Raw genomic sequence first — 22,177 nt, forward strand, 5'->3', positions numbered from 1 at the left:
CCTGATAAATGACACCCAGTGATCACACAAACCACACTCACCCTGATAAATGACAACCAGTGATCCCACAGCAACACTCACCCGGATAAATGACACCCAGTGATCCCACAGCCGACGTTCACCCTGATAAATGACACCCAGTGATCCCACAGCAGACGTTCACCCTGATAAATGACACCCAGTGATCACACAAACCACACTCACCCTTATAAATGACACCCAGTGATCCCACAGCAACACTCACCCGGATAAATGACACCCAGTAATCCCACAGCCAACGTTCACCCTGATAAATGACACCCAGTGACCCCACAGCCGACATTCACCCTGATAAATGACATCCAGTGATCCCACAGCCAACGTTCACCCTGATAAATGACACCCAGTGATCACACAAACCACACTCACCCTGATAAATGACACCCAGTGATCCCACAGCAGACGTTCACCCTGATAAATGACACCCAGTGATCACACAAACCACACTCACCCTGATAAATGACAACCAGTGATCCCACAGCCAACGTTCACCCTGATAAATGACACCCAGTGATCCCACAGCAGACGTTCACCCTGATAAATGACACCCAGTGATCACACAAACCACACTCACCCTGATAAATGACACCCAGTGATCCAACAGCCGACGTTCACCCTGATAAATGACAACCAGTGATCCCACAGCCGACATTCACCCTGAGAAATGACACCCAGTGATCCCACAGCAGACGTTCACCCTGATAAATGACACCCAGTGATCACACAAACCACACTCACCCGGATAAATGACACCCAGTGATCCCACAGCCAACGTTCACCCTGATAAATGACACCCAGTGATCCCACAAACCACACTCACCCTGATAAATGACAACCAGTGATCCCAAAGCCAACGTTCAACCTGATAAATGACAGCCAGTGATCCCACAGCCAACGTTCACCCTGATAAATGATACCCAGTGATCCCACAAACCACACTCACCCTGATAAATGACAACCAGTGATCCCACAGCAACACTCACCAGGATAAATGACACCCAGTGATCCCACAGCCAACGTTCACCCTGATAAATGACACCCAGTGATCCCACAAACCACACTCACCCTGATAAATGACACCCAGTGATCCCACAGCAACACTCACCCGGATAAATGACACCCAGTGATCCCACAAACCACACTCACCCTGATAAATGACAACCAGTGATCCCACAGCAACACTCACCCTGATAAATGACACCCAGTGATCCCACAGCCAACGTTCACCCTGATAAATGACACCCAGTGATCCCACAGCCGACGTTCACCCTGATAAATGACACCCAGTGATCCCACAGCAGACGTTCACCCTGATAAATGACACCCAGTGATCCCACAGCAGACGTTCACCCTGATAAATGACACCTAGTGATCCCACAGCCAACGTTCACCCTGATAAATGACACCCAGGGATCCCACAGCCAACCTTCACCCTGATAAATGACAACCAGTGATCCCACAGCAACACTCACCCGCATAAATGACACCCAGTGATCCCACAGCCAACGTTCACCCTTATAAATGACACCCAGTGATCACACAAACCACACTCACCCTGATAAATGACACCCAGTGATCCCACAAACCACACACACCCTGATAAATGACACCAGTGATCCCACAGCCAACGTTCACCCTGATAAATGACACCCAGTGATCCCACAGCCGACGTTCACCCTGATAAATGACACCCAGTGATCACACAAACCACACTCACCCGGATAAATGACACCCAGTGATCCCACAGCCAACGTTCACCCTGAAAAATGACAACCAGTGATCCCACAGCCGACATTCACCCTGATAAATGACATCCAGTGATCCCACAGCTGACGTTCACCCTGATAAATGACACCCAGTGATCCCACAGCAGACGTTCACCCTGATAAATGACAACCAGTGATCCCACAGCCACACTCACCCTGATAAATGACACCCAGTAATCCCACAGCTGACGTTCACCCTGATAAATGACACCCAGTGATCACACAAACCACACTCACCCTGATAAATGACACCCAGTGATCCCACAGCCAACGTTCACCCTGATAAATGACACCCAGTGATCCCACAGCCAACGTTCACCCTGATAAATGACACCCAGTGATCCCACAGCCAACGTTCACCCTGATAAATGACACCCAGTGATCCCGCAGCCAACGTTCACCCTGATAAATGACACCCACTGATCCCACAGCCAACGTTCACCCTGATAAATGACACCCAGTGATCCCACAGCCAACGTTCACCCTGATAAATGACACCCAGTGATCACACAAACCACACTCACCCGGATAAATGACACCCAGTGATCACACAAACCACACTCACCCGGATAAATGACACCCAGTGATCCCACAGCCAACGTTCACCCTGATAAATGACACCCAGTGATCCCACAGCCAACATTTACCCTGATAAATGACACCCAGTGATCACACAAACCACACTCACCCGGATAAATGACACCCAGTGATCACACAAACCACACTCACCCGGATAAATGACACCCAGTGATCCCACAGCCAACGTTTACCCTGATAAATGACACCCAGTGATCACACAAACCACAATCACCCTGATAAATGACACCCAGTGATCACACAAACCACACTCACCCTGATAAATGACACCCAGTGATCCCACAAACCACACTCACCCTGATAAATGACACCCAGTGATCACACAGCCACAATCACCCTGATAAATGACACCCAGTGATCACACAGCCACAATCACCCTGATAAATGACACCCAGTGATCACACAAACCACACTCACCCTGATAAATGACACCCAGTGATCCCACAAACCACACTCACCCTGATAAATGACACCCAGTGATCACACAGCCACAATCACCCTGATAAATGACACCCAGTGATCACACAGCCACAATCACCCTGATAAATGACACCCAGTGATATCACAGCTGACATTCACCCGGATAAATGACACCCAGTGATCCCACAGCCACAATCACTCTGATAAATGACACCCAGTGATTCCGCAGTTGCACTCACCCCGATAAATGACACCCAGTGATTGCACAACTTGCTGTAGAAGGAGCTAGACAAACTCTGGATCTCAAACTCAGGAACTTTCTGTTTTGTGTTTGACTCTGAAAGAAGAATATTCATAAAAATCCAGGGGTGACTAAAGTAAACCCCCAAATCCCTCTCCCCATCCCCCTCCATCCCAGGGCACAGGAAGCTGTGATTTGGGGAGCTGTCCTCAGGCTCCTCACACTGAAGTTCTTCCAACGTGCTGCCTGGTTCCTGTTAATTTTTGGGACTACAACTTGTCATGGGAGGTGCCAGGGGCGTGGCTATAGGGCGCACAGGCGGTAATTGCACCTAGGCCTTGGCACCCGAGGGCGATATAGGGCACATGGTCGGTGGGGTCTAGCTGCAGATTTTGCAGATTAACAGTTCTCCCTGTGGATGATGGTACATATCGGATCTTTATCAGCAGAACCCACCTTCCTTCATGTCGGCTCCTGGCTCATGGATGTCATTGACGAGCTGCTCCTGGTCTCCTGTCCGGTCCACGTCCTCATCACTTTGTTCTGCTGGTTCCTGGGTCTGGTCCTGGTGGAGTGCGCTCTCCTGCTCGGTGGGGGTCACCTCCGTGTCAGTGCTCATCCTGCTCTCCAGTTCCCGGTCCTGCTGAAGGCCCAGTTGGAAGCTGTCCTGCAGGGTCTCCTTAGCCGGTTTTCGGGATTTCTTCAGCTTCATAAACGTCTTTTGCTCCTTCTCCTGGACCTTGGTACCGTCTGCTGGGTCAGTGTGACCAGGCTTGAAGATCTGGTCCATGTCTTTGGTGAATTCCAGCAGAGTCCCATTCGAACCATAACTGGTGGACTTATCCAGGATGAGGGGCTGTAAGTGTCCGGGGGTCCTGGATGTGACCCTCCCGAGCTTCCTGCGTGAGCGCTGCAGATTGTAACCCATTGTCACCGAGAAGTAAGAATAGTCCACGGCGCTGTACGTCAGCATGAAGTTAATGGTGACTATCGGGGCCAAGGTGTTCACCTGACCTATGAAGACGAAGGCCATCGTGAGGAGTCCGGTCAGGAAGATAGCAGCCACCGGGGTCTTGTTAGGACCTCTCTGCAGAAAAACCAAGATGGCCGACACTAATCAGATTATTACATGAAGAAGATCTCACAACTCCTCTGATAGCTCTTCCTGGCAGAGGCATGCGCTCTCTGAGGTCCTCCTGTCAGATAACATGAAGCACCCCAATCCCTACAGCCCTGCCTCCACCTGCTCTTTCTGGATTATCAGACCGATATGTGAGAAATGTTTCATGAAAACCCATCCAGTCAATGACATGGGATTACTCTGCATGTCTGTCACATCATGTCGCACTCCAGTCACATCCAGAGCTGCACTCATAATTCAGCTGATTTCTCCCTTTTTGGTTCAGGGACTTTACATTTCATCCTCTGTTGCAGTGCATTGTGGGAGATGTAGTGTTTGCAGCAGGCACTGTACAGTAGTCTGATCTACACCTACTGACATGTCCCACAATGCACTGCAGACGAGGACAATGCATTATAGGAACCGACTAAACTGTTAGCAATGTGTCAGCTAACTGCAGGAGAACTACAAGCAGCAGACTGCAGCATTATAAATGCAGCTCTGCAGGTGACAGTATGAGACATGATGCAACAGCAGAATTGTGAATGCCGCTCTGGATGTGACTGGAGTATAGGACGTAATGTTACTTCTAGCTTTGGACACACTGTGATATAATGTGGTGTCACTTACGGCGCCGCCGATTACCTGAGTGCAGAGGCGGCTGACACGGTGACAATTATACAGCGGCCAACTATCTGTGCAGCGGGCGGATTATGGCGGCGAGAGCGATTAGCTTTATAATCAGTAGATAATTACCGGCTGAACGAGGTCTCGTCATGTGACCTGCACCTTACTTATAATGAGGAGCAAATGCCATCAACGAGCTAATCCAGTTTATCAGAAGAATTACAGGACAAGTGTTCAGTACTCGCCATTAATACTTCACTCATCCCCAAGGAATCAATAATCGCCTGAAGGTAAAAATGGATCAAATATCGGGACAGAAATGTAGAATTTACTTCAGATTCCCAAAAGCGAGGTCAAAGAGTTACATCCTGTATTATACTCCAGAGCTGCACTCACTATTCTGCTGGTGCAGTCACTGTGTACATGCATTACTTATCCTGTACTGATCCTGAGTTACATCCTGTATTATACTCCAGAGCTGCACTTACTATTCTGCTGGTGCAGTCACTGTGTACATACATTACTTATCCTGTACTGATCCTGAGTTACATCCTGTATTATACTCCAGAGCTGCACTCACTATTCTGCTGGTGCAGTCACTGTGTACATACATTACTTATCCTGTACTGATCCTGAGTTACATCCTGTATTATACTCCAGAGCTGCACTCACTATTCTGCTGGTGCAGTCACTGTGTACATACATTACTTATCCTGTACTGATCCTGAGTTACATCCTGTATTATACTCCAGAGCTGGACTCACTATTCTGCTGGTGCAGTCACTATATACATTCATTACTTATCCTGTACTGATCCTCAGTTACATCTCTGTATTATACTCCAGAGCTGCACTCACTATTCTGCTGGTGCAGTCACTGTGTACATACATTACTTATCCTGTACTGATCCTGAGTTACATCCTGTATTATACTCCAGAGCTGCACTCACTATTCTGCTGGTGCAGTCACTATGTACATACATTACTTATCCTGTACTGATCCTGAGTTACATCCTGTATTATACTCCAGAGCTGCACTCACTATTCTGCTGGTGCAGTCACTATGTACATACATTACTTATCCTGTACTGATCCTGAGTTACATCCTGTATTCTACTCCAGAGCTGCACTCACTATTCTGCTGGTGCAGTCACTGTGTACATACATTACTTATCCTGTACTGATCCTGAGTTACATCCTGTATTATACTCCAGAGCTGTACTCACTATTCTGCTGGTGCAGTCACTGTGTACATACATTACTTATCCTGTACTGATCCTGAGTTACATCCTGTATTATACTCCAGAGCTGCACTCACTATTCTGCTGGTACAGTCACTATATACATACATTACTTATCCTGTACTGATCCTCAGTTACATCTCTGTATTATACTCCAGAGCTGCACTCACTATTCTGCTGGTACAGTCACTATATACATACATTACTTATCCTGTACTGATCCTGAGTTACATCCTGCATTATACTCCGGAGCTGCACTCACTATTCTGCTGGTGGAGTCACTGTGTACATACATTACTTATCCTGTACTGATCCTGAGTTACATCCTGTACTATACTCCAGAGCTGCACTCACTATTCTGCTGGTGCAGTCACTGTGTACATACATTACTTATCCTGTACTGATCTGGAGTTACATCCTGTATTATACTCCAGAGCTGCACTCACTATTCTGCTGGTGCAGTCACTGTGTACATACATTACTTATCCTGTACTGATCCTGAGTTACATCCTGTATTATACTCCAAAGCTGCACTCACTATTCTGCTGGTGCAGTCACTGTGTACATACATTACTTATCCTGTACTGATTCTGAGTTACATCCTGTATTAAACTCCAGAGCTGCACTCACTATTCTGCTGGTGCAGTCACTGTGTACATACATTACTTATCCTGTATTATACTCCAGAGCTGCGCTCACTATTCTGCTGGTGCAGTCACTGTGTACATACATTACTTATCCTGTACTGATCCTGAGTTACATCCTGTATTATACTCCAGAGCTGCACTCACTATTCTGCTGGTGCAGTCACTGTGTACATACATTACTTATCCTGTATTATACTCCAGAGCTGCGCTCACTATTCTGCTGGTGCAGTCACTGTGTCCATACATTACTTATCCTGTACTGATCCTGAGTTACATCCTGTATTATACTGCAGAGCTGCACTCACTATTCTGCTGGTGCAGTCACTGTGTACATACATTACTTATCCTGTACTCACCCTGAGTTACATCCTGTATTATACTCCAGAGCTGCACTCACTATTCTGCTGGTGCAGTCACTGTGTACATACATTACTTATCCTGTACTGATCCTGAGTTACATCCTGTATTATACTCCAGAGCTGCACTCACTATTCTGCTGGTGGAGTCACTGTGTACATACATTACTTATCCTGTACTGATCCTCAGTCATATCCTGTTTTATACTCCAGAGCTGCACTCTCTATTCTGCTGGTGGATATAACTGAGACCCAGTCAGTGCTCTGCTCATCATACATCATACATCATACTTACCCCCCGGCCCAGGAATGAGAGGACAGGGATGACCTTTTCTTGTGCAATGCATTGAAGGATTCTGGGAGCACCATAGAGACCCCCCATGCAGGAGGCCAACGAGGAAATGTATAGACCCAGTAGAAAGAGGAAGCCCACCAGAGACACCTGCGGGGGGATACAACATGAGACAAAGCATCAGGTTTGAGTGGTCGGGGCAGAATGGCGGCGCCGTGTACAGCAGTCTATATTCCGTATAGTGAGCTGCTGGGGGCTTCATACAACCTGGGGGAGGCACCATACAACCTGGGGGGGGAGGCACCATACAACCTGGGGGGGGGGGGGGCACCATGCAACCTGGGGGGGGCACCATGCAACCTGGGGGGGGCACCATGCAACCTGGGGGGGGGCACCATGCAACCTGGGGGGGGGCACCATGCAACCTGGGGGGGGCACCATGCAACCTGGGGGGGGGGCACCATGCAACCTGGGGGGGGGGCACCATGCAACCTGGGTGGGGGCACCATGCAACCTGGGGGGGGGGGGCACCATGCAACCTGGGGGGGCACCATGCAACCTGGGGGGGGGCACCATGCAACCGGGGGGGGCACCATGCAACCTGGGGGGGGCACCATGCAACCTGGGGGGGGGCACCATGCAACCTGGGGGGGGGCACCATGCAACCTGGGGGGGGGCACCATGCAACCTGGGGGGGGCGCCATGCAACCTGGGGGGGCGCCATGCAACCTGGGGGGGGGGCACCATGCAACCTGGGGGGGGGCACCATGCAACCTGGGGGGGGGCACCATGCAACCTGGGGGGGGGCACCATGCAACCTGGGGGGGCACCATGCAACCTGGGGGGGGCACCATGCAACCTGGGGGGGGGCACCATGCAACCTGGGGGGGGCACCATGCAACCTGGGGGGGGCACCATGCAACCTGGGGGGGGCACCATGCAACCTGGGGGGGGCACCATGCAACCTGGGGGGGCACCATGCAACCTGGGGGGGGGGGCACCATGCAACCTGGGGGGGCACCATGCAACCTGGGGGGGCACCATGCAACCTGGGGGGGCACCATGCAACCTGGGGGGGCACCATGCAACCTGGGGGGGGGGCACCATGCAACCTGGGGGGGGGGGCACCATGCAACCTGGGGGGGGCACCATGCAACCTGGGGGGGGCACCATACAACCTGGGGGGGGCACCATACAACCTGGGGGGGGCACCATACAACCTGGGGGGGGCACCATACAACCTGGGGGGGGGGCACCAAACAACCTGGGGGGGGCACCATACAACTTGGGGGGGGGGGGCACCATACAACCTGGGGGGGGCACCATACAACCTGGGGGGGCACCATACAACCTGGGGGGGGCACCATACAACCTGGGGGGGGGCCCAGTCGGTCCGTTTTGGGGTGCCGTCACCCCCATCATTATAAGCGGATATTAGGAGGACGGCCTGGAGAGAGCGGATTATGGAGCTGCTGACGTGTAATTCCCCGGATTAGGATTCTTAATCCGGGTTCTGAGCTCAGAGGGGACAAGCCTCGTCCGCTTCTCCACGTTACCGTGGGTCCTGCGCTGTGATTGGACGAACTGCGTTACATTGTCCTCCGTAAGTGGCGAGTGTAGAGAAGCTGCACAACCCTCGCGGCCACCATTATAATTCCAGTAATCGGCAGATCCGGCGCCCCACTCTGCGGACGCCATCAGCAGACGATTCAGATACCGGATCCCATCGCCAGTAACCGTCATGCGTAACCTAATGATTGCGGCCAAACCCCAGTCCTTCACCACTTGTGAACAGAAAGGACTGGAAAACGGCCAGACAGACAATTCCCTCAAATTGTCGCCATCGACCTCATCCACGTCCTCCATCGTCTGCGCTGATCCAGACGCCAACCCTCGGAATGGCGCTACACGGTTCATGTTGTGCAGCTTCCATCACAAGGAGATATAGAAGACGTCTGTGGTGCCGAAGAAGTCGCGATCTGTCACCGCAGCAATTCTACGTACCCGCAATTCTACGTAACGCAATTTACCTTCTCAGCGATCATGAAATCATAACGCAGAAATTCTCTGGTACAAATGGCGCCGAGTAAGAAGACGAAGACGATGTAAAGGAACCACCTGCGAAAAAACATGACTCCAGTCACTGCACGGAACTACAGAAAGATCCTGTCAATGTACCAATAGTGCTCAGCCTGAGCCGCCTGATACAGGAATACAATACCAGGGGCATAGTGAAGACTGACACAGGCTGGGGGAAAGTGGGATATAGACTGTGGGCAGCCATACTGCTGGTCAGAGAATGTACCCTAGTATTCCCCGGCATGCTATGACACTTACGAGATGGCGATTGCAGCCAGTGAGCCGACAGGGATACTGACGGATGGACGGCGCAGGTCTCCGCTCATGTTGAAGCCCGCCATGACACCTGCAGATCAGGGCACACGTGGGGGGGGGGGGGGGGGGTTAGAAGAAGAAAAGCGTCTAGATGCAGAATATATTTTAAAAAATGGTGCACCATTTTTCAAGATTTCTGCTTGCTGTCAGTGAATGAGAACACTCAAGTTTCCCTGCACACAGCCATCATATGTCCAGCTCAGACAGTGCTCTGTGAGCTCAGCACATCAGCAGCCAGTTTGCTACAATGTATCAGTTTGGTCCAGCTTGTTTACATCTAGACTGGATACAATTGTAACAACCCTCAGCTGCATCAGCAGGAGGGACCCAGGGTAGATTTCTGGCCCCTGGATGTAAATCACAATCTTCCCACTAACAAACAGCAAGCAGAGATCTTGACAAAGGAACTTGTCATACAAGAGCCCCATGTGACTGCCAGCCTCTACTGCACTCAGCCCCCGGAGCAGCGCTCTTCCCTGCAATAAGTCTCCTGCTAAGAGTTCATTTCTATAAGCGACTTATCGCCACAGTAACCGCTCTAATCCGCGGCTGAGAGGAAGGTCCCGCGACCGTCAGTGACACGGCTCCTGCGCTGTAATAAAGCTGCATTCACACCTGCACAGAGGCGCCAGCAAAAAACACTAAAAAGACCCCATAATCCTCAATACAACAGATTCCATCACGTGGCAGATCAGCCACCATGGAACCAATGCAACCTTACATGGGACTGCAGGTGACATCTACTACATTATCTGTACTCAGAGAGCTATCACTGTGTTATCTGTGGTGTTACATAGGACTGCAGGTGACATCTACTACATTATCTGTACTCAGAGAGTTATCACTGTGTTATCTGTGGTGTTACATAGGACTGCAGGTGACATCTACTACATTATCTGTACTCAGAGTTATCATTGTGTTATCTGTGGTGTTACATAGGACTGCAGGTGACATCTACTACATTATCTGTACTCAGTTATCACTGTGTTATCTGTGGTGTTACATAGGACTGCAGGTGACATCTACTACATTATCTGTACTCAGAGAGTTATCACTGTGTTATCTGTGGTGTTACATAGGACTGCAGGTGACATCTACTACATTATCTGTACTCAGTTATCACTGTTATCTGTGGTGTTACATAGGACTGCAGGTGACATCTACTACATTATCTGTACACAGAGAGATATCACTGTGTTATCTGTGGTGTTACATAGGACTGCAAGTGACATCTACTACATTATCTGTACACAGAGAGATATCACTGTGTTATCTGTGGTGTTACATAGGACTGCAGGTGACATCTACTACATTATCTGTACGCAGAGCGATATCACTGTGTTATCTGTGGTGTTACATAGGACTGCAGGTGACATCTACTACATTATCTGTACTCCGTTATCACTGTTATCTGTGGTGTTACATAGGACTGCAGGTGACATCTACTACATTATCTGTACACAGAGAGATATCACTGTGTTATCTGTGGTGTTACATAGGACTGCAGGTGACAGCATACACTGTCTGCTGTTGGACGTGTTTACTGTGCATTGATGGCTCCGTGTATAAGATTCTTCAGAGTTATCAGGGTTATTTACTGTGCACGTAAGTGACACTCTCAGCTCTGCTACATCGGTATAAAAGCCGCACACACACTATATGATGTATATGTCGGGGTGCAGCATCCCCCTCCCCCCCCCCATACCTGTTGCAGTCGGGAAAAACACCCCAAACACAGTGAAGAAGTTTTCTCCGGGGGTGTAGTCCGGAAACGTGTTATTGAAAAGCAAATCCTCGGAATATCCGACAAATCCGTGATCTACGGAGAGAAAAGAAGCGAGTCAGAGAGCGGGGGAGGGTAATGTGACAGGCAGAGTAGTCAGAGAGCGGGGAGGGTAATGTGACAGGCAGAGTAGTCAGAGAGCGGGGGAGGGTAATGTGACAGGCAGAGTAGTCAGAGAGCGGGGAGGGTAATGTGACAGGCAGAGTAGTCAGAGAGCGGGGGAGGGTAATGTGACAGGCAGAGTAGTCAGAGAGCGGGGGAGGGTAATGTGACAGGCAGAGTAGTCAGAGAGCGGGGGAGGGTAATGTGACAGGCAGAGTAGTCAGAGAGCGGGGGAGGGTAATGTGACAGGCAGAGTAGTCAGAGAGCGGGGGAGGGTAATGTGACAGGCAGAGTAGTCAGAGAGCGTGGGAGGGTAATGTGACAGGCAGAGTAGTCAGAGAGCGGGGGAGGGTAATGTGACAGGCAGAGTAGTCAGAGAGCGGGGGAGGGTAATGTGACAGGCAGAGTAGTCAGAGAGCGGGGGAGGGTAATGTGACAGGCAGAGTAGTCAGAGAGCGGGGGAGGGTAATGTGACAGGCAGAGTAGTCAGAGAGCGGGGGAGGGTAATGTAACAGGCAGAGTAGTCAGAGAGCGGGGGAGGGTAATGTAACAGGCAGAGTAGTCAGAGAGCGGGGGGAGGGTAATGTGACAGGCGGAGTAGTCAGAGAGCGGGGGAGGGTAATGTGACAGGCAGAGTAGTCAGAGAGCGGGGAGGGTAATGTGACAGGCAGAGTAGTCAGAGAGCGGGGGAGGGTAATGTGACAGGCAGAGTAGTCAGAGAGCGGGGGAGGGTAATGTGACAGGCAGAGTAGTCAGAGAGCGGGGGGAGGGTAATGTGACAGGCAGGTAGTCAGAGAGGGCGGGCACCAATAATAATGCCTGGTGATGATGGTGGTGATAGTGATGATGAGGATGATGGTGGTGATAGTGATGATGAGGGGGGTGATGATACACTGATGACTACTATTAGGGGGGGGGGGTCCGGACACAGAGCTTCCATACGATGTGACAGCAGCCCCTCCCCCATACCCCCCGTTATCAGGAGCCGCCTTCGGGCCCCTCGTCTGGAGGAGCGCTGAGAGCCCAGATAAGGGGGGCCCGCTCTCCGCTCTCATCTTCCCCCTTATCTCTTCTTGTTCCACGAGTAACAATCAGATCCCTGTGTACAGAACGGAAAATCTGGGGGGGGGGGGGGGGCACCAATAATAAGGCCTGATGACATCATCAGAACAGATCTGAAGCACATGAATGAGGAGGAGGGGCAGACTGTGCCCCCATGAGACGTATGGACCCCGTTCAGTGCCCCTATACAGCACAGACAGCAGTGGCCCCCGGGGACCTCTCTACCACATAAGAAGACACGGTACATGGGGGGTGGGGGCCAAGATCCCATTCTTACCGCTTCCCCATCCCGCCAGCTCCACCGGTGCTGCAGCTGGTGCCAAGCTTTGCCAGACCCAGCGCCCCCGGAGCGCCAGCGATGGGCCACATTACAGGGGAGACTTATTCATGTAACCGCGGGGGTGTGGCTTCATGACGCCGGCTCCGAAAGATGGCGGCGAATAAGTTCAGGGAGCACCAGCGCCACCACCACTTATACCAGAATCCCTCAGTCAGTCAGGGGTTAACGTAACGCAGGATGAAGTGTTAAACCAGCGGTCACTGGTAGATTAGCTCCGCCCCCCTGGCACATGGCGGGGGCTGGGCGCTAACGTTATGTCTGAAGAGAAACAACAGAAGATTCCGGAGAAAGTGTCCAAAAATATCTGGATAAATATTTGCGCGCTGCCGCTACATCCACCGTGCACCCTTATCCTGGCGCGGGTCCAGCTCACCGCGGCTCACACGTGATGTCACGCTTTATGTATGCGTCGGAGAAAGTGCAGAACCTGGCACATTCCTGACCCAGAACCCAGAGCATCCCCGGCCTAGAACCTGGAACATTCCTGACCCAGACCCCAGAGCATCCCCGGCCTAGAACATGGAACATTCCTGACCCAGACCCCAGAGCATCCCCGGCCTAGAACATGGAACATTCCTGACCCAGAATCCAGAGCATCCCCGGCCTAGAACCTGGAACATTCCTGACCCAGAACCCAGAGAATCCCCGGCCTAGAACATGGAACATTCCTGACCCAGAACCCAGAGCATCCCCGGCCTAGAACATGGAACATTCCTGACCCAGAACCCAGAGCATCCCCGGCCTAGAACATGGAACATTCCTGACCCAGAACCCAGAGCATCCCCGGCCTAGAACATGGAACATTCCTGACCCAGAACCCAGAGCATCCCCGGCCTAGAACATGGAACATTCCTGACCCAGAACCCAGAGCATCCCCGGCCTAGAACATGGAACATTCCTGACCCAGAACCCAGAGCATCCCCGGCCTAGAACATGGAACATTCCTGACCCAGAACCCAGAGCATCCCCGGCCTAGAACATGGAACATTCCTGACCCAGAACCCAGAGCATCTCCGGCCTAGAACATGGAACATTCCTGACCCAGAACCCAGAGCATCCCCGGCCTAGAACCTGGAACATTCCTGACCCAGAACCCAGAGCATCCCCGGCCTAGAACATGGAACATTCCTGACCCAGAACCCAGAGCATCCCCGGCCTAGAACATGGAACATTCCTGACCCAGAACCCAGAGCATCCCCGGCCTAGAACATGGAACATTCCTGACCCAGAACCCAGAGCATCCCCGGCCTAGAACATGGAACATTCCTGACCCAGAACCCAGAGCATTCCCGGCCTAGAACCTGGAACATTCCTGACCCAGAACCCAGAGCATCCCCGGCCTAGAACATGGAACATTCCTGACCCAGAACCCAGAGCATCCCCGGCCTAGAACATGGAACATTCCTGACCCAGAACCCAGAGCATCCCCGGCCTAGAACATGGAACATTCCTGACCCAGAACCCAGAGCATCCCCGGCCTAGAACATGGAACATTCCTGACCCAGACCCCAGAGCATCCCCGGCCTAGAACATGGAACATTCCTGACCCAGAACCCAGAGCATCCCCGGCCTAGAACATGGAACATTCCTGACCCAGAACCCAGAGCATCCCCGGCCTAGAACCTGGAACATTCCTGACCCAGAACCCAGAGCATCTCCGGCCCAGAACATGGAACATTCCTGACCCAGAACCCAGAGCATCTCCAGCCCAGAACCTGGCACATTCCTGACCGAGAACCCAGACCATCCCCTGCCCAGAACCTGGCACATTCCTGACCTAGAACCCAGACCATCCCCTGTCCAGAACCTGGAACATTCCTAACCCAGAACCCAGAGCATCTCCGGCCTAGAAAATGGAACATTCCTGACCCAGAACCCAGAGCATCCCCGGCCTAGAACATTCCTGACCCAGAACCCAGAGCATCCCCTGCCCAGAACCGGTAACATTCCTGACCCAGAACCCAGAGCATCTCCAGCCCAGAACCTGGCACATTCCTGACCCAGAACCCAGACCATCCCCTGCCCAGAACCTGGCACATTCTTGACCCTGAACACAGAGCATCTCCGACCCAGAACCTGGAACATTCCTGACCCAAAACCCAGAGCATCCCCGGCCCGACACAAAGATCATCCCCAGCCCAGATGCGGTTCTTTGTGGCTTGCTGCAATAATTCTTTATTTCCCTGTAAATCTGGAATGTTCACTATGGCAGCGCAGCGTCCAGAGCTCAGCCGCCCCGTACACCCCGTGTGCCGCCCGCCCTATGGACGGACAGGAAGGCTGCCGTCTGGATGTGGGTCTATACAGAACAAATGACGGCCACATCCTTCCTGCTCCTGTACCGACCGCACCCCACAGCCTCCAGGGAGGAAAACAAGAGTCTGCGATCCTAATCTCTCTCCTCCAGACCTGCAAGTAGAAAGAACGTCAGGGTCGGGGGCAAGGCAGCGGGCCGGGGGCAGGGACAAGGCAGCGGGCCGGGGGCAGGGACAAGGCAGTGGGCAGGGACAAGGCAGTGGGCAGGGACAAGGCAGCGGGCCGGGGGCAGGGACAAGGCAGCGGGCCGGGGGCAGGGACAAGGCAGCGGGCCGGGGAGAGTGGTCAGTGGGCCAAGGAAAGTGGGTCAGAGGCAGGGACAGGGCAGTGGGCCAGGAGCAGAGAAAAGGCTGTGGAGAGAGGGCAGTGGCCCAGGGAGGGACAGGACAGTGGGCCAGTGGCAGGGACAAGGCAGCGGGCCAGGGAGAGAGGTCAGTTGACCGGAGGCCGAGACAGGGCAGTGGGCTGTGGGGAGAGGGCAGTGGCCCAGGGAGGGACAGGGCAGTGGGCCGGAGGCAGGGACAGGGCAGTGGGCCGGGGTTACGGACAGGGCAGTGGGCCGGGGTTACGGACAGGGCAGTGGGCCGGGGTTACGGACAGGGCAGTGGGCCGGGGTTACGGACAGGGCAGTGGGCCGGAGGCAGGGACAGGGCAGTGGGCCGGAGGCAGGGACAGGGCAGTGGGCCGGGGTTACGGACAGGGCAGTGGGCCGGGGTTACGGACAGGGCAGCGGGCCGGACAGCACATGCTCTAGAGTCGGCATATATGGGGCCGCAGGTGAACAAAGGGTCTCCATATAACCTCGGGCCCTCACAGCACACAGACCATTACAGTGAACACAGGACATGAGGCTCAAGGAGGTGAAAGCTGGACCCATGGAGCAGTGGTGCCCCCTGCTGGGCACTGACAAGTAATACAGCATCAGGTCTGGATGATGAAGGCGGCACGTGAGGTCACACGCGGCAGAGGATTCTGCGTCCGGCCATTCATCGTATGGCGTCTCCACAAATCCTTGTGCTTGTCACCAAAAAACTATCTCTGCAACAAATGTGCGTGAGCGCCCCCACAGGGCAGACGCTGGAGCTTCCCAGTGTAAAGCCAGCAAAATACCAAAGAATTGGAATTACAGGCAGAGGAGGGGGAGGGGCACCCCACGATACATTGTAGCACTGGGACTCAGGGGATACAAAGTTGCAATATCCAGCCCCGCCCCTTCCTCCGGGGTCTGCCGGAGGTTCTTACCCGGATCCAGGTGAGTGAAGGAGCCGATGACAAAGTCCAGGGTAGAGACAGCGAGCAAGAAGAGCAGCAGCAGCTGCAGCCTGATGATCCACTTCACTCCAGCCAGATTGATGCCCAGCAGCGCCACCAGCACGGCCAGCGAGATGCCCCGCACTGCCCATATGCTCTGCAGGTGCAGGAGGTCAGAAATGGACTCTGCGAAGCCGGTGATATACATGGCGCCTGCAACACACTGCACAGAAAGTGGAGAGACGCTTAGATCGTAAGCTCTGGTGTCTCGCTGCCCCGTGTAACCTCAGGTGGGCACTTACCTGGCCGAATATATAGAGAAGACCAACTGTGCCCCCAACTTTCCCCCCCAGGACAGTGGAAATCATGGAGTAGACGCCACCGGTGCCGATGCTGCATCTCTCACACACTCCGATACCGGATAAGACGGTGACCAGAGCCACGAGGATGACGATGGACACCAGGAGGACCCCCAGCAGGACCCCCGTGTTACCCTGAGGGAAGAGAGAGCGTCACTGAGAGGTTGTCACAGCCCCGCCCCCTGGAAGGTCGTGACCTGTGAACATCACTCACCACGAGCCATCCGGTGCGGAGAAATAAAACCACGCCAAATATATTGATCATACACGAGGTGAAGACGCCGTCCCAGGTGCCGAACAGAACCGGCTCCCAGACGAAGAGCTGGATCTTCCACCACGGCTGCGACTGCAACTGGGAGACCTGAAATGATGCAAACGAGAGTCACATGAAGCGCGCGGCTCAGCTACGCGGGAGCAGCGACACCCCGGGGTGCAAGAGCCTGGACGACCACCCACCTGGGCATCCTCATGGAACAGGTCAGTGACATTACCGCCTACAGGCGTATCTCTGTCCGGGGGAGCGCCGCCGATATTACCGTTCATGTCTGCGGAGCGAAGTCACTGCGACGATGTCAGCTGACAGGAGCGGCCGCGCCAAAGGCTTCCCTTCTGCATCGCGACACCTTCGGAAAGACCAGAGAAAATCCCAATAAAAGAGAGGCAGAAGTCACATGACAGCATCCTCCTATGGCAACTGGGAGAAATTTGGAAGCAGCTCTGGATGTGAATGGAGATAACTGGAAATCAAAACCAGTACAAGATGAGTAAATCGGGGTCACACAGCAAGAAACGAAAAGTTACAGGGTTGTTGGAGGTCCTGCCATTTACTACAGCGCCCCCCGCACCGTCCATGGCCGTGTCTGGTATCACAGCTCAGTCGCTTGGGTACATTTCTGGATCAACCTTTGCATCCAGAAATGTCCTGCAACTTTCTAGACTTCATGTTTCATGTCCTCGTCATTTTCAAGATCCCTGCTTGCTTTAGATAAATGGAAACATTTCCGCTAACATCCACAGCTGGGACCCAATCCTGCTCCAGCCACAGCTGTGCTCCGGTGAAAGCAGACGACATCGATAGTGGGAGCTCCGCCAGCATGGCACTGGGTACACAGAGGATGGGGGTCCGCACAGAGGATGGGGGTCCGCACAGAGGATGGGGGTCCGCACAGTGGACGGGCACCTGGACAGAGGATGGGGGTCCGCACAGTGGACGGGCACCTGCACAGAGGATGGGGGTCCGCACAGTGGACGGGCACCTGCACAGAGGATGGGGGTCCGCACAGTGGACGGGCACCTGCACAGAGGATGGGGGTCCGCACAGTGGACAGGCACCTGCACAGAGGATGGGGGTCCGCACAGTGGACGGGCACCTGCACAGAGGATGGGGGTCCGCACAGTGGACAGGCACCTGCACAGAGGATGGGGGTCCGCACAAAGGATTGGGGTCCGCACAGTGGACAGGCACCTGCACAGAGGATGGGGGTCCGCACAGTGAAGGGGCACTTGCACAGAGGATGGGGGTCCGCACAGTGAAGGGGCACCTGCACAGAGGATGGGGGTCCGCACAGTGAAGGGACACCTGCACAGAGGATGGGGGTCCGCACAGTGGACAGGCACCTGCACAGAGGATGGGGGTCCGCACAGTGGACAGGCACCTGCACAGAGGATGGGGGTCCGCACAGTGGACAGGCACCTGCACAGAGGATGGGGGTCCGCACAGTGGACAGGCACCTGCACAGAGGATGGGGGTCCGCACAGTGGACAGGCACCTGCACAGAGGATGGGGGTCCGCACAGTGGACAGGCACCTGCACAGAGGATGGGGGTCCGCACAGTGGACGGGCACCTGCACAGAGGATGGGGGTCCGCACAGTGGACGGGCACCTGCATAGAGGATGGGGGTCCGCACAGTGGATGGGGGTCCGCACAGTGGATGGGGGTCTGCACAGAGACAGCGGGTAGGTGGCCCCTGGTGAGAAGGTTAATGGGTGGTGAGAATCCCACGGATAACGGTGAGGAGACGAGGAATCAGGGGCCCGGTGTGGCCCCACACACAGCCGCCATCTGTCACACCTGCCCGTCTGTTCATCCAGAGCTGCTCATTGTAAACACAAAGTGGATGAACGACGCAATAGATTTATCGGACAGCAGTTCACCCAGCGGGGGCGAGGCTACGTGGACGCAATATGGCGCAGAGTCGCTTCGCTCTGGTTCCTGTCTGCAATGTCAGCGATTCCTCACATCACAAACAAAATGGAAAAGAATCTCGGATCTCCTGCTCCACAGAAACAGTTCTGACGTTAAATTAACCCTTTCAGACTGAAGACTCAGTAGAATAAAAGTCTGTCCTTGATTTTCCATCTTAATCCATTTCTGGTGTCGGCTTAAAAAACTGCAGGTGTGACCCCTGTGTGACCCCTGACCCGATATCATCCACGTGTGAAGCGGAGTCACCGGTGGGAGCCCCAGGGTGACACGTCTGTCAGCACAGGTGACGCCCCTCCTCTCTGCAGGGTCACAAACTACATGGAGAGGTCACCTGCTGGCATGAGGCGCCACACTACGGCAGGGAAGGGGTTAACATTAGCATACATTCAAGCAATGAATCAGGCACCACCCGAGCTCCGCTTCCTCCTTGTATCCGGGAGAACTCTGCCCACTACCGAGACCTGACAGAGGCCGCAGGAGCCTCCACTGCCGGCAGACACCTGCAAACACAACCGCGCTGCCCAAAATACCACATCCAGGCCGCAATAGGAAAAATGTCATCACCGTAACTCCCAAAATACATTCTGCTCCTCACTTAATACTTGTCGAAGCTGAAGGTTTGTTTCAGTGTTTCCAGTCTAAAAAATCCTATGTGCCGTGAACAAAGCAGCAGCACAAATCTCCCACCGGTCCGGATAATCTATAACCAAGTGCCAGTGCAGAGAAGAAATCAGCCTGCAGTCTATACCGTGTGTCACAGAGGATGATCTACACTGGGTGCAACTGTAACAAACCCTAAGCAGTGAGAAGTAGTACAAAATATTAGAAGCAGATAATGCATAAAAAAGAGGTTCCTAAACATTAAGCAGAAATCGTGACAACTGTGAGCAAATTAAATAGTTGCATAAAGGTCCCTTATGTACAAGGATATAACTGCTATAATACTGCTCCTATGTACAAGAATATAACTACTATAATACTGCTCCTATGTACAAGGATATAACTGCTATAATACTGCTCCTATGTACAAGGATATAACTGCTATAATACTGCTCCTATGTACAAGGATATAACTGCTATAATACTGCTCCTATGTACAAGAATATAACTACTATAATACTGCTCCTATGTACAAGAATATAACTACTATAATACTGCTCCTATGTACAGGAATATAACTACTATAATAGTGCTCCTATGTACAAGAATATAACTACTATAATACTGCTCCTATGTACAAGGATATAACTACTATAATACTGCCTCCTATGTACAAGACTATAACTACTATAATACTGCTCCTATGTACAAGAATATAACTACTATAATACTGCTCCTATGTACAGGAATATAACTACTATAATACTGCTCCTATGTACAAGAATATAACTACTATAATACTGCTCCTATGTACAAGAATATAACTACTATAATACTGCTCCTATGTACAAGAATATAACTACTATAATACTGCCTCCTATGTACAAGAATATAACTACTATAATACTGCTCCTATGTACAAGAATATAACTGCTATAATACTGCTCCTATGTACAAGAATATAACTACTATAATACTGCTCCTATGTACAAGAATATAACTACTATAATACTGCCTCCTATGTACAAGAATATAACTACTATAATACTGCTCCTATGTACAAGAATATAACTACTATAATACTGCTCCTATGTACAAGGATATAACTGCTATAATACTGCTCCTATGTACAAGACTATAACTACTATAATACTGCTCCTATGTACAAGAATATAACTACTATAATACTGCTCCTATGTACAGGAATATAACTACTATAATACTGCTCCTATGTACAAGAATATAACTACTATAATACTGCTCCTATGTACAAGAATATAACTACTATAATACTGCTCCTATGTACAAGACTATAACTACTATAATACTGCCTCCTATGTACAAGAATATAACTACTATAATACTGCTCCTATGTACAAGAATATAACTACTATAATACTGCTCCTATGTACAAGAATATAACTGCTATAATACTGCTCCTATGTACAAGAATATAACTACTATAATACTGCTCCTATGTACAAGAATATAACTACTATAATACTGCCTCCTATGTACAAGAATATAACTACTATAATACTGCTCCTATGTACAAGAATATAACTACTATAATACTGCTCCTATGTACAAGGATATAACTGCTATAATACTGCTCCTATGTACAAGACTATAACTACTATAATACTGCCTCCTATGTACAAGAATATAACTACTATAATACTGCTCCTATGTACAAGAATATAACTACTATAATACTGCCCCTATGTACAAGAATATAACTACTATAATACTGCTCCTATGTACAAGAATATAACTACTATAATACAGCTCCTATGTACAAGAATATAACTACTATAATACTGCTCCTATGTACAAGAATATAACTACTATAATACTGCTCCTATGTACAAGAATATAACTACTATAATACTGCCTCCTATGTACAAGAATATAACTACTATAATACTGCCTCCTATGTACAAGAATATAACTAATATAATACTGTCTCCTATGTACAAGAATATAACTACTATAATACTGCTCCTATGTACAAGAATATAACTACTATAATACTGCTCCTGTGTACTAGAATATACTACTATAATACTGCTCCTATGTACAAGAATATAACTACTATAATACTGCTCCTATGTACAAGAATATAACTACTATAATACTGCTCCTATGTACAAGAATATAACTACTATAATACTGCTCCTATGTACAAGAATATAACTACTATAATACTGCTCCTATGTACAGGAATATAACTACTATAATACTGCTCCTATGTACAAGAATATAACTACTATAATACTGCCCCCTATATACAAGAATATAACTACTATAATACTGCCTCCTATGTACAAGAATATAACTACTATAATACTGCCCCCTATATACAAGAATATAACTACTATAATACTGCTCCTATGTACAGGAATATAACTACTATAA

The 22,177-nt window shown here is 51.1% G+C and overlaps 1 protein-coding gene across 5 annotated transcripts in view; it reads right to left on the reverse strand.

The window, feature by feature from the left end:
- SLC12A8 (solute carrier family 12 member 8) overlaps positions 1-22,177 on the reverse strand; it is a 32,320-nt gene that overhangs the window by 6,232 nt on the left and 3,911 nt on the right. The window contains exons 1-11 of one of the 5 annotated variants that reach the window (XM_040440651.1): positions 19,544-19,563; positions 17,409-17,575; positions 17,167-17,313; positions 16,896-17,087; positions 16,585-16,816; positions 11,445-11,558; positions 9,683-9,770; positions 9,376-9,463; positions 7,349-7,495; positions 3,520-4,150; positions 3,062-3,159 (exon numbers count right to left, since the gene is read on the reverse strand). In XM_040440651.1, coding sequence (XP_040296585.1) covers positions 3,062-3,159; positions 3,520-4,150; positions 7,349-7,495; positions 9,376-9,463; positions 9,683-9,770; positions 11,445-11,558; positions 16,585-16,816; positions 16,896-17,087; positions 17,167-17,313; positions 17,409-17,495 — 1,824 coding nt within the window. In that variant the 5' untranslated portion in view covers positions 17,496-17,575; positions 19,544-19,563. Of the gene's footprint in view, positions 1-3,061; positions 3,160-3,519; positions 4,151-7,348; positions 7,496-9,375; positions 9,464-9,682; positions 9,771-11,444; positions 11,559-16,584; positions 16,817-16,895; positions 17,088-17,166; positions 17,314-17,408; positions 17,576-17,753; positions 17,906-18,170; positions 18,408-19,261; positions 19,367-19,543; positions 19,564-22,177 lie in introns of those variants that run through there. The other 4 variants (XM_040440649.1, XM_040440650.1, XM_040440652.1 and 1 more) reach the window with 4 other exon arrangements.

The sequence above is a fragment of the Bufo bufo genome, chromosome 7 (assembly GCF_905171765.1).
Source record: "Bufo bufo chromosome 7, aBufBuf1.1, whole genome shotgun sequence".
NCBI classification, from domain to species: Eukaryota; Metazoa; Chordata; class Amphibia; order Anura; family Bufonidae; genus Bufo; species Bufo bufo.